This window comes from Lolium perenne, chromosome 3, assembly GCF_019359855.2.
Source record: "Lolium perenne isolate Kyuss_39 chromosome 3, Kyuss_2.0, whole genome shotgun sequence".
Classification (NCBI taxonomy): domain Eukaryota; kingdom Viridiplantae; phylum Streptophyta; class Magnoliopsida; order Poales; family Poaceae; genus Lolium; species Lolium perenne.
In genome coordinates, this window is record NC_067246.2 from 350,978,705 (window position 1) to 350,991,392 (window position 12,688).

Below are 12,688 nucleotides of genomic sequence, written 5' to 3' on the forward strand. Positions count from 1 at the left end.
AGAGGTGCAGTCACTCTTGAAGGTAGGGGCTTCTGCTTTCTTGGCGTAGTAGAGATGCTCCAGCAGATCTTGAAAGTAGTCGGCGTGGATAGGGGTCTGGGTTAGTTTCTCTGACGGTTGAGAATCGATGGTTAACAGAGTTAACTTATCCAGTAACTAGCAGTTAGTATTCTAACAGCGTGGTTGATGAGGGTAAAAACATCTTAGGGAGGCTGTCTAAGCTAGGTTATCACACCGAGGGTGTTTTTCAAACCGAAGGATCAAGACAATCATGCACACAACAAACAGATAAAAACACTCAAGGCAACACACGAGGAACTACAAGCGATCATCACACCAGACATGGTACTCTAAGTACCCAAGGATGCCTACTACGTAGGGGTAGCTCAATCAAAGCGATTGAGTTTTGTCCTATCCATCCTATAGGTTTGGGGCTGGTCGCATATGTTGACGTCTTCATATCGTCAACATCAGCTTCAACTTGGATCCTTGTAGCAGTTGGTAGTGAAGGGGTCGGGTGTTGAGTCATTGATGATGAGGCGGAGGAGAAAACTGTGTAGAACTTCTAGTCTCGACATCCCGGAAATATGAGATCTTCGAAGAGGTAGCTGTTGAGGTGCTCCCGAAGGCGGCAACTTCTGGTGGCTGGCCTAAAAAGTACTAGTCAAGAACTGAGGACTTGATCCCAAACGACTGCAAAAAGTGCAAGTCCATGGAGGAACAAGGTCAGCTCATCGACAGACTTTGGTGACAACCAAAGATGTGATGTTATCATCCCTACATGAGCACGGCTAAGTCGGCATCAAATCTTCAATAGCTGCTGTTGGAGATATCTGAGACTTCATAAAAGGTTGATCCATCTTCGAGTTCGAGTCTCCGGTCTGGGTTGGGGACATCGTCCAATATGTAGGTTTGAATTGGATGAGACAATAGAGTAAGAATTTTCAAACCCTTTTATAAAGCGGAGAGATAAGAATTTAGAAGCTTTGAATAAATAAGAGGAGTAGAAGCTATGCTTCCGACTAAAGAAAGAATTTGTTTTGTAAATAGTTTTTCCCAAGTACTTGTTTCCTAACTAACGTCCATGCTAACTAAGGTCTCCTACAGTCAGGATAGCTCTGATACCAGCTCTGTGGGGACCCCGGACTAGCTGTCCGAAATACCCTGTTATGTATACAGTTCACGTTCCCATGATCAGTGTGCCGTGAACACATAACCGAACTGATATCAAATTACATTATCCTTTACAAAACGGAATAAGAAAATTACAATAAGGTCATATGACCAACCTTTACATTATAGCCTCGAAGGGCCTAATCTAATCATCAGAGTAGCGGAATCACTTCAGCAGCGCAAAGCCCAAGTCATCTGCCTTAACCCTACGGAGCAACCGATCGGGAAGACGTTCCTAGCTCGCATAGACGTCGTCAACTCCTTCTTCATCTGTCGAAGTCCTCCAGGTCTGGCCAAGTAAATAGCCAGGGACAAAGCCGTGAGTACATTTGAATTGTACTCGCAAACCATCAAGAAGGTGATAACAATTCTAACTAAAGAAGACAAGAGAAGAAGAATAGGTTCTCTGGTGGATATAACATGTGAAAGAGAATCAGTTTCTCTTGTGGACATAGCATCCCACATCACAGTTGAAGGGGACACTAAGAGGGTTCTATGACATCTCTATATCCTTGTTGAAGAAGATACTTCAAAAGATATCCTATGACATCTCTATATTTTTGTTGAAGAAGATACTTCAAAAGAGTTCCGCAACATAAAACACTAGGAAGGGAGTAACCCAGTTTATTTCCTTTCCGACCATCTCCATATGGTCAACCAAACCATTCCCGTACCCTTCCGGTACTCCGAAAACAAGTTCCTTTCTTTCATTTTCCAAACAATTTTTGTAAACCAAAAACTCATCAGGCTAAGCAACAGCCATTCCAACCGTCCATGACCGCGGACGCGGCTATTCGAATAGATTTTACTCTGCAGAGTTTGCACACTTTCCCCACAAGATCCCCGAGTTCATCATGTGGGCATCATCCCCGCATATCAACTATGCCATGACAAAAACTCGGACATAGCCTTTCACCTATTCGTCTTAGCACGGGATCCTACCCTATGGCGTATGTACCTCCCCGGCACCGTGGCAGCTCACCTCACTTGGAGCGTGGCTCCACCGCCAAGCCAGGAGACCCATAGTGTCTTCCGGACGGGTCAGCCCCGAAGGCCTCCCGTTATACTATTGTCTCCACCAACGACAATCCGGATTCAGGGGTAACCTTACCCTTATATAGTTGTGCGGTGTCCCATGTTAAGAAGAACAAACTACGAGCTAAGCCCCGTCCCACTCCAGGGTAATGTGGTTGCGCGGGTTAATTGTCACGGGTGAATACTTAGGCACCAAAGTTTTCATAAACAAGATTCTCTTTCCAACCATCTTTGCCAAGATCCTTTTCTTTCATAAACACACACTTAGGTAAGTCCAACTCACCCAAGGTTTTTCAAAAGTTCTTTTCAACAAGGTATTTTTCCAAGGGGTTCCCAACCTATAGTTTCATGTAAGAACTAAGAGACAACAATGGCATGATGCTAGCCATCATACCATTAAGGAGGTGATAAATGAGGTGTCAAGGGGATCATACATACTTAGGATAAGCATGCGTAGGGACAATATAAGTAGGATGATTAAACAGGGGTCATGATGTTAATCGTCATACCACTAAGAAGATGATAAAATAGATGGTTAAGGGGGCATACATGCTCAGGGTATGCATGCATAAGATCAACAAGGGGTTCAACATACTCGAGAGTAAGTATGCAGAACATCAACAAGGGGTTCAAGAAGGGTGTCAAGAGGTCGACACACACAAGATAAGTGGGCATACCCCTCACACTTAGAGGGTACACCAAGATCATGATAATGACCACCATTTCCCTAAAGGGGATTGTAGGTGAGGTGTCAAATAGAATCAACATGCTCGCGGTGAGAATGCTCTTATCAACATAAGTAGATGCAACACAAGATAGATCGAGAGACAAGAATAATAACAAGGTAACCACAATATGTGATTCAATATTCAGAGATCAAAAGATGGCTTGCCTTGGCTTGTCTGTCCCTGGACTTCTTCAACTTCATCAATATAAGAATTCCAACAATATAATAAAATCCTTGTCCGATCCACTTCTTCTTCTTCTCTGAAATTGTTCGCATCTATCGCCGGAAAATATAAAAAGAACACAATCAACACATTGCACCAATCATAACAAGCATGCAACAATCAACAATCAAAAGCTAACCACTCTACTAAGGCTAACATATTAAGGACTTATATATACTACAAAGCAACTAAAAGAGAACCCATTTTATTTACCTAGTAAAGGTATGAGAGTATTACAACTTAGCAATTGCCTCTCTTGGTATCACCATGGCACAAAATAATTATCCCCTGGTAGATAACATCACAAAGAAGACAAGTGCATTGGTTTGGCATCGAAAACATTCATATTTTATTTGCAAACATTTTTTGAAAAAAAAGAAAATTATCCTTCCTATTTTATTTTGCTTATAAAACACTACCAATAAAAGCAAGTAAGCAATACACCACACTATTTGAAACTTAAGCAAAACAATAGAACTTGGTTTAAGTATCAGTAGGTTTTGTTTTGCAAGAATGTAACAAAGGTTGTCCAATTTTAATAAACGAGGTGGTCAAAGATTTTTAATAAACACTAAGTTTTATTTCCACAATTCATGTGATACACACACTATTACTAACAGTAACAAATGTGCATGATCAGAGACTAACAACATTTTTTTTTAGATAGCCAGTATTAAAACAAGGCTAACCAAATTGGATTTACCCAAAAATATTAATCCTACAATTTTAGGAATTTGTTAGAGTCTGCAGTACACATAGAACAAGTTTAATTTACCAAACATTGTACAAAAATCCGAAAAATATGGGACCAGCGGAATTGGAAAGATTATTAAATTTATGAACTAATGCAATTGGTTTCATTGGATTTGGGTTGGTAGATCTCGAGTTATTCACATTTGATTGCCTCTGGTTTTAACACAAATTAACATCAATTTTCAAAGTTTAAATGAATAGTTCGGGCGGGAAGGTGTTCTGGGCCGTGCGGGTGTGGTGAGTTGGGCCGGCCCAGGTGGGGGTTTTCCAGCTGGCGTGTGGAAAATAAAGGAAAAAAGGAGGAGAGGGCCCAGGCGGGCCAGGCCGGTGCATGGGCTGACGTGGCCATGCAGGCCACGCAGCGCACGCATGAGACGGGCGACCCGTCTCCTTCCTCGACCACGCACGCAGCGGCGCTGCTTCTGGAAGGGAAACGGCGGCGGCTGGAGACGTACCGGCGGCGGGCGGGCGACGGAGAGGGCTGGGCGGAGTGGTGGCGCGTCGGGGCGGCCCCAGGGCGAGCTCGGCAGCTCTCCTCGGCCGCAGCTGCTCCTCCCGTGGGCGATCTCCTCACAGTAGCTCCTGGACGGCGATGAGGGCGACGGCTACCGGCGGTTCTGAGCGGAGAAAAAGGGTCGGTTAGGAAGAGAAGGAGGTGGTGAACGTCTAGGAAGGAAGAGGGAGAGGAAAACGGGGCCGGGGTGAGCGCGAGCTTCACCCGCCACCTTGCGGTGACCATGGCCGGCGCGTCTATCTCCGGCGAGCAGGGGCCAGGGGGCGCTGCTGATCTCCAGGGCGTGGGGAGAGGGGGTGGAGGGGGAAGTGGGGTGGTGTGTGAGGGAAGGGAGTGAGCGGGGAGGCCCTTTTATAGGGAGGGATGGCAGCAGGCGGGGGTGTGCGGTGACCACATTGTGGCGTGGTGATCACGCCCGTGGCGAGCATGGCGAGGCTACTGTGGGGAAGCGCTGGCCTCGGGAGCGTGCGCATCGGGGAAAGGGGTGCCAGGACGTCTCCCTGGCGCGGCATCGGGGGCTGGAGTGCTCAGGTCGCTGCTAACCAAGAAGAAGGTGACCACGTCCATGGCAGGCTCGGGCAGGAGTGTAGGGATGCGTTGGGCACGAGGTAAGGGTACTAATGACCCGCAGGAATCCAGGGAGAGGTTCTGGACATGGTTAGGGGCGCAGGGTTGCAGTCCTAGGGCTGTTGGTCAAAGCCTATGCCATTTAGGGCATTGGGAAGGGAAAGAGAAGGCTAGGGCTAGGTAGGGGGGGGGGGGCTCTCATGACGTCCTGGGGTCGTGTGAGGGCTGGCTGCTCGTTGGCTTTGAGTGGAGGGAGGAGGGGTAGGCTGCAAGTAAAGATCTTCCCAAGATCTTACCATAAGCATGCTCAATCTTGGCAAGATTGCCTCGGGTCTTCCCTCTTCCTCTCTTTCCAACGTGGTAAGGATGTAATGCTGGTGGTGCAGGTCTTGGTTGTCCATTAGTGAAGCAAGATGGGAGAGAGAAGTGGAGAGGGACAATAGATAGCACTTTGTCATGCACACAAGACAAGTTCGGCCTTCCCTTATGGCCAAGTAAAGGTGGAGCAAAAATATCCTCAATGGGTAATATCGAGTTGGTGAGGGGTGATGATGATGGTGGTAGATGAAGTTCTAGAATTGATTTGAAGGACTATTTAGAAAACTAGATGAAAATGGAGGTGAACCACTTGAAGATTGAGTGAACGGGTCCAAACATGTTTTGGTGGATATTTAAAAAGATGGTAAGATCAGATGGGTGCATAAGGTGCCGAAGGGTGTTTCTTCAAATATGAGGTAATTTGGGAGTGGTTTGAAAAACGAGAATTATTTTGCTAGTCAAAAAGAGGGGTATAGGGTTTAGGGAATTCCTCCAAAAGAAAGGAGGAACAACAAGTGTTCTCAAGTGTGGAAGATGATTTGCGTTTAGATATCATTTCTACACCAATGTGTTGAAGATTAGAACATCAATCAAAGAAAACAAGGTATAAAAGTTGGAAATGGGATCTAGTGGTGCAATACTGGGTAGGGTATAAGATCAAGTTAAATAAATGGGTTGCAAAGGTAGAACGGGGCATGCAAGACGTGGAAGTTGTAGAGGGTGTCGCATAGATGAGATCCATGCCTTCATTTTACCAATAACAGTTGTGGGTGCTTAAGAATACAACTGCCAAAGTTGGAACATTTTAAGCCTATCAAAACATCTTATTGACTTGGCTTCAAAATCATCAAGGATAAGTGGGTATAAGAGAGATTTGTTTCAAGGCAAGAACATGGTTGGGAAGTGCTCATGATAAGGTAGGCCTAGGACCAAGTGCATTACCCTTTATGGCAAAGGGTAGCTTAATCCAGGGGTTCCAAAATGGAACCTTAAACAGATTTTGGGACTTAGCCAAATTTATGATGCCTTAGGGTTTTTGACTAGGGTAAGAGAGAAGGATGTATTAAGGGGCAGATGATCCCAAGTTTTGAATTCAAGGATCATTTTACCACTAGAGGTGTTGTTCTTTGAGGTAGCTCAAGACAAAACTCAACAAGCAAATCAAGACGATTCATCTACCAGCAGATCAAAGCATTTCATTATAACAAACATATCAAGGCAATTCATCTAATTAGTCTAGAGAAAAAGTTTTTGTTCCCCCTAATTTTTGCACTAAGGATAACTAAACAAGGTTGCAAAAGTTGGGGTGTTACAATTACTTTTTTGCAACATGCTTTTACATCATTGCACCGCCACGCACGCCAGATGTATGCACACAATTATTCAGCACCCTGTACTAAATCACTAATCTTACTCTGCTTACAACACAAATCCTCACAGTTTTGGGAGATTAAACAACTATGCATGCAACGGCTATTTAGCTAGATACTACTACTAATCACACACTGGGGCACCCTTGGTGCACACATGCACAACACAAGTTATTTAATTTACTAGTCAGCTAGAAGATGTTGGAGAGTATGGCCATGTCGATGTACGGCGACGCCGGGGTCCATGACACTGACGACGACGTGGATGGAGACGGGGACGACACAGGCGCCCCTGCCGGCGATCCCGACGAGCTAGTGGTGGTGGTGGTGGCCGCGGAGTTGCACGACGGTCGCCGGACCAGCAGCGGCACCATGTCCTCCAGCAGCCCGCCGCCGCTCGGCAACATCCGCTCCTCGCCACTAGCAAAGCCGCCGTCGAACATGTACGACGACGCCGAGCAGTTGGGCACCGCCTGCTCCAGCAGGAAGCCTGCCTCAGCGGCCACGTTATGACCACCACCACTATCGCTGCTGCTGTCTCCTCCAGCGCCGGCAGGGACGACGGCACCGTCGAGCGGCATGGCCGGCGGCGGCGAGGTAGTCGTTGTTGCGGGGGCGGTGTGCAGGTGCAGCTTGGGCTTCTTGGCCGCTGCGGCGGCCGTGCCGGAGGGAGTAGGGGTCGGGTGCTGGAGGAAGTGGGAGTAGGTGTAGTGGAGATGGAGGCCTTCGTAGGTGACGACCAGCGTGTCCGGCTCGTCGACGGCGCGCTCCACCTGCTTCTTGGCGTTGCACCGGGGGTTCGTGCACCGATAATAGCTCCTGCCACATCAAAATCCAATAAATTTTCCTTCCACGGTTCGCTTGACATGGGAAGTAGTTACTCCTTTCGTATCACAAAAATGTGGGTTCTACATTGACACGGTCTTCCAGATTTATGTTGACCCACTACTTTTTACCGAAAATATATTTTGTAAATCAAAAACACTAAGATAATTTTCGAGACATGTCTAACCATATGATTTATAAGTTCTCTGTTTATTGTAAATTTTTTTTTTTTGATTTAAAACATGTAAAAAGAACAGTTTTTTTTACTGAACATGATTTTTATTTTAACTTTTATTTACATGTACGACAGAATCCCATCAATTGACATGTCAGACTAAGATTTCGTCAACATTTAGTCTATGGTCAATACCTATTTTGTTTTACCAATTTTAGCATTTTTTCTTCATAAGCTAAATGAAAAAAAAAACTAGTGAAGTTTGACTATATATTTTCTACAAAGTCGTCTATATTTGCCACGGAGATAGCGGTGCTTAGTACTATGTATAACTATTCCCACAGAGACAGCTAGCTAGCTCGCTCATGGCAATTTGTGGGGGCTAAGTATTTAAGGTTACAATTAATTAATTCCATCTGCATGCATGATGCACCTACCAACCTTTGCAAATCCCTTACATGGCTGATAAATCAAGTTTGGGTATGACCATATATTGTGGCAGGGCCGAGGAAGACGCTGTTGTCCAGGGAATTTTTGGTTATGGGAATTAAGTAAGGACAGTGCATAGCTAGCTAGCTCTGCCTTTATTTGGTTCACCAGAGTAATTGTCCGAATGCTTGGAGTTTGTCTCATTTGGGCTGCGCTGGTGACGTGTCTGAATCCATCTTTGAAAACTGAACACAAACCAGGTAAATACGCATGTTCCCTAAAAAAAGGTAAATATGCATGTTGCGTCTCATATGTCAACTGAAAGTTACACCATCAAGTGTGTGTGTGTGCTTGGTGTTTATGACAAGTGGTTGCAATAGTAAATAAACATTTCATGCAAGATTACCTAGCTAGGTAAATTAAGGACTACAGGTTTTCATGAGGAGATAGATAGATTGCCGAATTTGTACCTTGGGTTGGGGCTGTTCTTGATGGATTTCTGGCCATATTTCCTCCACTTGTACCCATCATCGGCTAGCCCGCTGCCACAGCTCTTGATCTTCATCGTGTACTTGTTCTCCATCTTGCTAAGCACCTTGTCCGGCGAGAAAACCCTGAAGATGTTTATCCACGCATATAATTGAGCAAGCAATTGATCATGTGAAATTATGATTGTTCTTCGCGTAGATAGATAAACAACAATTCAAAATAGACAGAAATATGAACGCACACTGGGCTGGAGCTGTAATACTTGCGGCCGTCGAGGAGCTGCTGCGAGTCGGCACTGACGCCGGTGAAGGAGAGGGCGCTCTCGATGTCGCTGAGCGTGGGCCCGGAGTAGACGGTGGAGATGAGCCTGTTCACCATCGACTCCCGGCGCCGAGCTCCTGCCGGTCCATCCTCCTCCCGTTCTTCGTCCTCATCAGCACCCTTGTTGGAAGAAGAATTGTCAGCGCCGGCCACCATCGCCGGCGCGTCGAGAAGCTCCCTCATGAGCTCGTCCCCGAACCTGAAGTCGTCGTGCCAATGGTACTGGCTGCTCTCGTCAGCCATCTCCTCCATGGCCGGCCGCCCTCCTTGCTTCCTCTGCTACTAGCTAACTATATCTGTATGAGTTGCCGTAATGGCTAGAGATTGTTCGACAGATTGTTGACAGACGTAAGCAACAAGAGACTGTTGGAGCTTCGACTTGCTTTGCTGGCGGCTTTGATTGCACCAACCCAGTCCCTGCCATGGCAGGGTGTATATATAAGGGGACTTTTCACTCAATGCCAAAATGACTGTTATGCCCTCGGGTGTTGACTAATTACATACACCTAGCTAGATTATTATTCACCATAGTAAACTACTATTACTTCTACTACCACTAGGGAAGGATCAAGTAGCAGGTGTGCACCCTAATTTGATTTGATATCCCCTAATGGTCTAGTAGCTTTATCAAGCAATTAAGCTAAGGGGTTGGTTTGCAGTTGGGACGGTGCATGCAAAGATGGATGTTTATATTAGAGCACACACTCACATTAAGTTATTATGGACAAGAACAATCGAGGATCGAAGCAACTGACCCAAAGTATGTAACTAATGCAATTGTCAACCACTAAAGCGTTTGCACATATGATTGGCCCAGTGTATATATGCAAAACTTTTCGCCAGTTTGAGTCAACATTCTTCTGCATCCTACCAAATCGAAAAAAGTAAGGGCAACTTGCATGCGTGCAGATTTATTCCAACTGAAGAACTGTACTGTCAGCATATGTTTTAAGCACTAAATTAATAGGTAAAAAACTGCGGTAAAATGTGAAGTAATTCAGGTTTTCAGCAGCACATAAGCATGCATGGTGCTATACTATCTTTTCTTCTCAAAGCTAGCTATATGGTTTCCCCAAAATTATGCAGAGGCTAAGCAAAACAAAAGAAGTAGTGACTAGCAAAAGATGGTAACTTTCTATGTAAGGTAGATGGCTTCCCAAGTTGATGTAAATGCTTTGAACAGCACACAAGCAAAAAAACAAAAGTGACTACATAGCTAAACTCTAACTAATATCCATTTCAGACAGGGTAGTGATTAACTACAAAAGCTTGTGGTGCTGGGAGGGTTCTACTTGAACTGCCCCTGCCTAACTAGGGCAGTGCCCATAAAACAAGGCCCTAAACTTCAGAGGAAGGTTAATCAGGGTCCTGGATAGGGGTCTCTATCCACATAGCAACCACCACACTGAAGGGAGGAGCAAATGCAAAGCTGATCTTGCACCTAATCATACCCTTTCTTGTCCTAAAGAGAGGCCTACAAGCTGCCTAGGCAACATGTGTAAATGCGGGCACGAAGACAAGCCTCTCTTAATCACCCTGGCCGAACACATTGTACATGGCCTTAATTTGCATGTGTGCCAATTAAGTAGCCATATGACAATTTTGGTATTGTAGCATAAATTTTCTGGCATCTTGGAAGGTTCAACTCTCTCTAAATGGTTATGCATGCAACCTGGTGATCTCTCACACACTACACAAGGATTATGAAGCTAGTGCTAGAAATAGGGGAAGAGGGGATATTTGGGCGATCCATATGTCTTACCTTAATTTTTCATTTTTTGTGATATTATATCGACATGCATGCAAGCTGGACGATCAAATTGGGTAGCATTCTTGTGAACCCTATCACCCACCAAATCCAATCGGAAACTGCTACACATATACTTTGGCGTCTTGCATTTGGAGTTTGACTCTTTTGGCAATTTGATTACTCCTTGAGACCTAGCTAGCTGGAAAGATCCATGGCCAAGAATGCACGCATGAATATACTTCAGCACATATATACCAATAAAATAAATAAATAAGATATGTGGTTTCTTAAGACGTTGCTTAGGGCCGGCATCAACGTCACTAAATATTTTTCCTAGAAAACTTTACTACTTTTTATATATGGGAGATGAGGATGTGCGAGCCTTTGCCGTCTTTTCAAGAAAGAATGTAAATATAGTATGATCAGACATCGGTCCGGCTTTGATCGCAAAAAAGCGGTCTAGTTCATGCCACTGGGGCCTACCTACTATTAAGATCTAACTTTCATTATCTACCACCATCACACCAACGTGAAGTGTGGCCCGCACTATCAGAAATAGCGTCAATGCACTCACAATCGATGTTTAGTGTTTTCTATAGAAACTTGCAAATTTCTGGTCGATTTTACATCCCGAAAACAAAAAATGGTGGCATTTGGCCTATAATGTGGTGGTGTTATGGCATCAACTCATATGAACTTCTGGGCGATGTTCCTTTCTCCCTCCACTTGATGCTACGGCGGTAGGAGGGAGGGGCTGAGTTCATCCTCTGTTATGGCCTAATAGCTAGAGTTAGGGTTCATCGACACACAAAACCTTGTTGGCGATGATGCTTCTTTGGATATGACAATGGTGGAGGTTCGGGGTCCCTTCCAACTTGCTACTGGGCGGCGTTGGAGCTTGGTGGCGCCTGATATAGCTTGGGCAAGTGCAGAAAATCCTAGGAATGGAATGTGTATGTAATTTTCTATCTTTTAGGATAGCTTGATTTCTCCATGTTTGCATTTTATTTTCCATTGTTGACGTAACTTGATCATTTTATTAATGAAATAGGTGGTTCCTCTAAAAATAACAGATAAAATTACTGAGAATTAGCGGTTTTATATGTGTCAAACCGTACAAGATAGATGGATGCATGGAAGCTGGCAGATTCGAGCGGTCGACCAATGGACCCGTACCATGCATGCTCGATCTGCTTGTTTGCATTAGGAGTTGACATTGGGTTGTTGATGTAATCATATCGCTCGCTAAGAGAGAGGGCCAAGCCAAATCGAAATAATTAGAGACCTTGGAGAGGCGGACAGTGGATACGACAAGGTGTTGACGCCCTGCAGCCTAGGGCACCCCATGCATGTCAACGTGCCCCATGCATGCATGCAGCATATGCTGCTGTGCGTGCATGCATGATTAATTTCCTTGTGTGTCGTGTGTGACGGACTGGAGTAACATGCACACCTGTGATGCCGACACGGCGCCGGATGGAGCCACGGCAGCGCCAGCTTCATTCAATGGAATGAGAGGTCAGCGTGCCTGCAAGCAGAGTCAGCCATGTTCCAATCCGTCAGGCCGTGTATACGTACGTGGTCAGCCCGAGTTGGCATGCATGGATTGACCTGCGCGTACGTACGTGGACCATCGCTGCAGTGCTGCTTTGTCTTACGTGTTGGCTCGCTTCGCATGGATTACTCCATGTACATATCCTCCATTGATCAATTATGTAAGTACACAGTAGATCGATCGATCGATCCATCGATGCAGATCTAGCAAAGGGTCAACGCGCGCGTACGTATGTGCCCATGGATCGCTAGCTACACGAAAGATATGTACGTACGCGCGTATAGCAGGACCATCTGCAAACGTACCAATAAGTATGTCGGTCGTATTGTATTTGTTTGCTCGTGTCACGTGTTGGAAACAGACATATGTACGTATACACGGCGAATATGAATATACGGACCGTATATATATGTCGACCGATCTCTGCGCTAGACATCTCTGCCAAACGATAAGGTGTGCCGGCT

General features: G+C 45.3%; 1 protein-coding gene across 1 annotated transcript; it reads right to left on the reverse strand.

Moving 5' to 3' along the window:
- Window positions 1-6,540: 6,540 nt before the first annotated feature.
- LOC127346233 (uncharacterized) lies at window positions 6,541-9,313 on the reverse strand. Its single transcript, XM_051372784.2, has 3 exons — window positions 8,840-9,313; window positions 8,580-8,723; window positions 6,541-7,499 (listed from the first exon to the last, which is right to left on the reverse strand). Exons 1-3 carry the CDS (start codon window positions 9,169-9,171, stop codon window positions 6,872-6,874), a joined length of 1,104 nt encoding a protein of 367 aa, XP_051228744.1. The 5' UTR covers window positions 9,172-9,313; the 3' UTR covers window positions 6,541-6,871.
- Window positions 9,314-12,688: the final 3,375 nt, after the last annotated feature.

Coding starts and splice junctions, on each gene's coding strand:
- LOC127346233 (XM_051372784.2), bottom strand. CDS start 9,171: ATGGAGGAGATGGCTGACGAGAGCAGCCAGTACCATTGGCACGACGAC. Junction 8,724..8,839: donor TATTACAGCTCCAGCCCAGT/GTGCGTTCATAT, acceptor AAACATCTTCAG/GGTTTTCTCGCCGGACAAGG. Junction 7,500..8,579: donor AAGAACAGCCCCAACCCAAG/GTACAAATTCGG, acceptor TTGATGTGGCAG/GAGCTATTATCGGTGCACGA.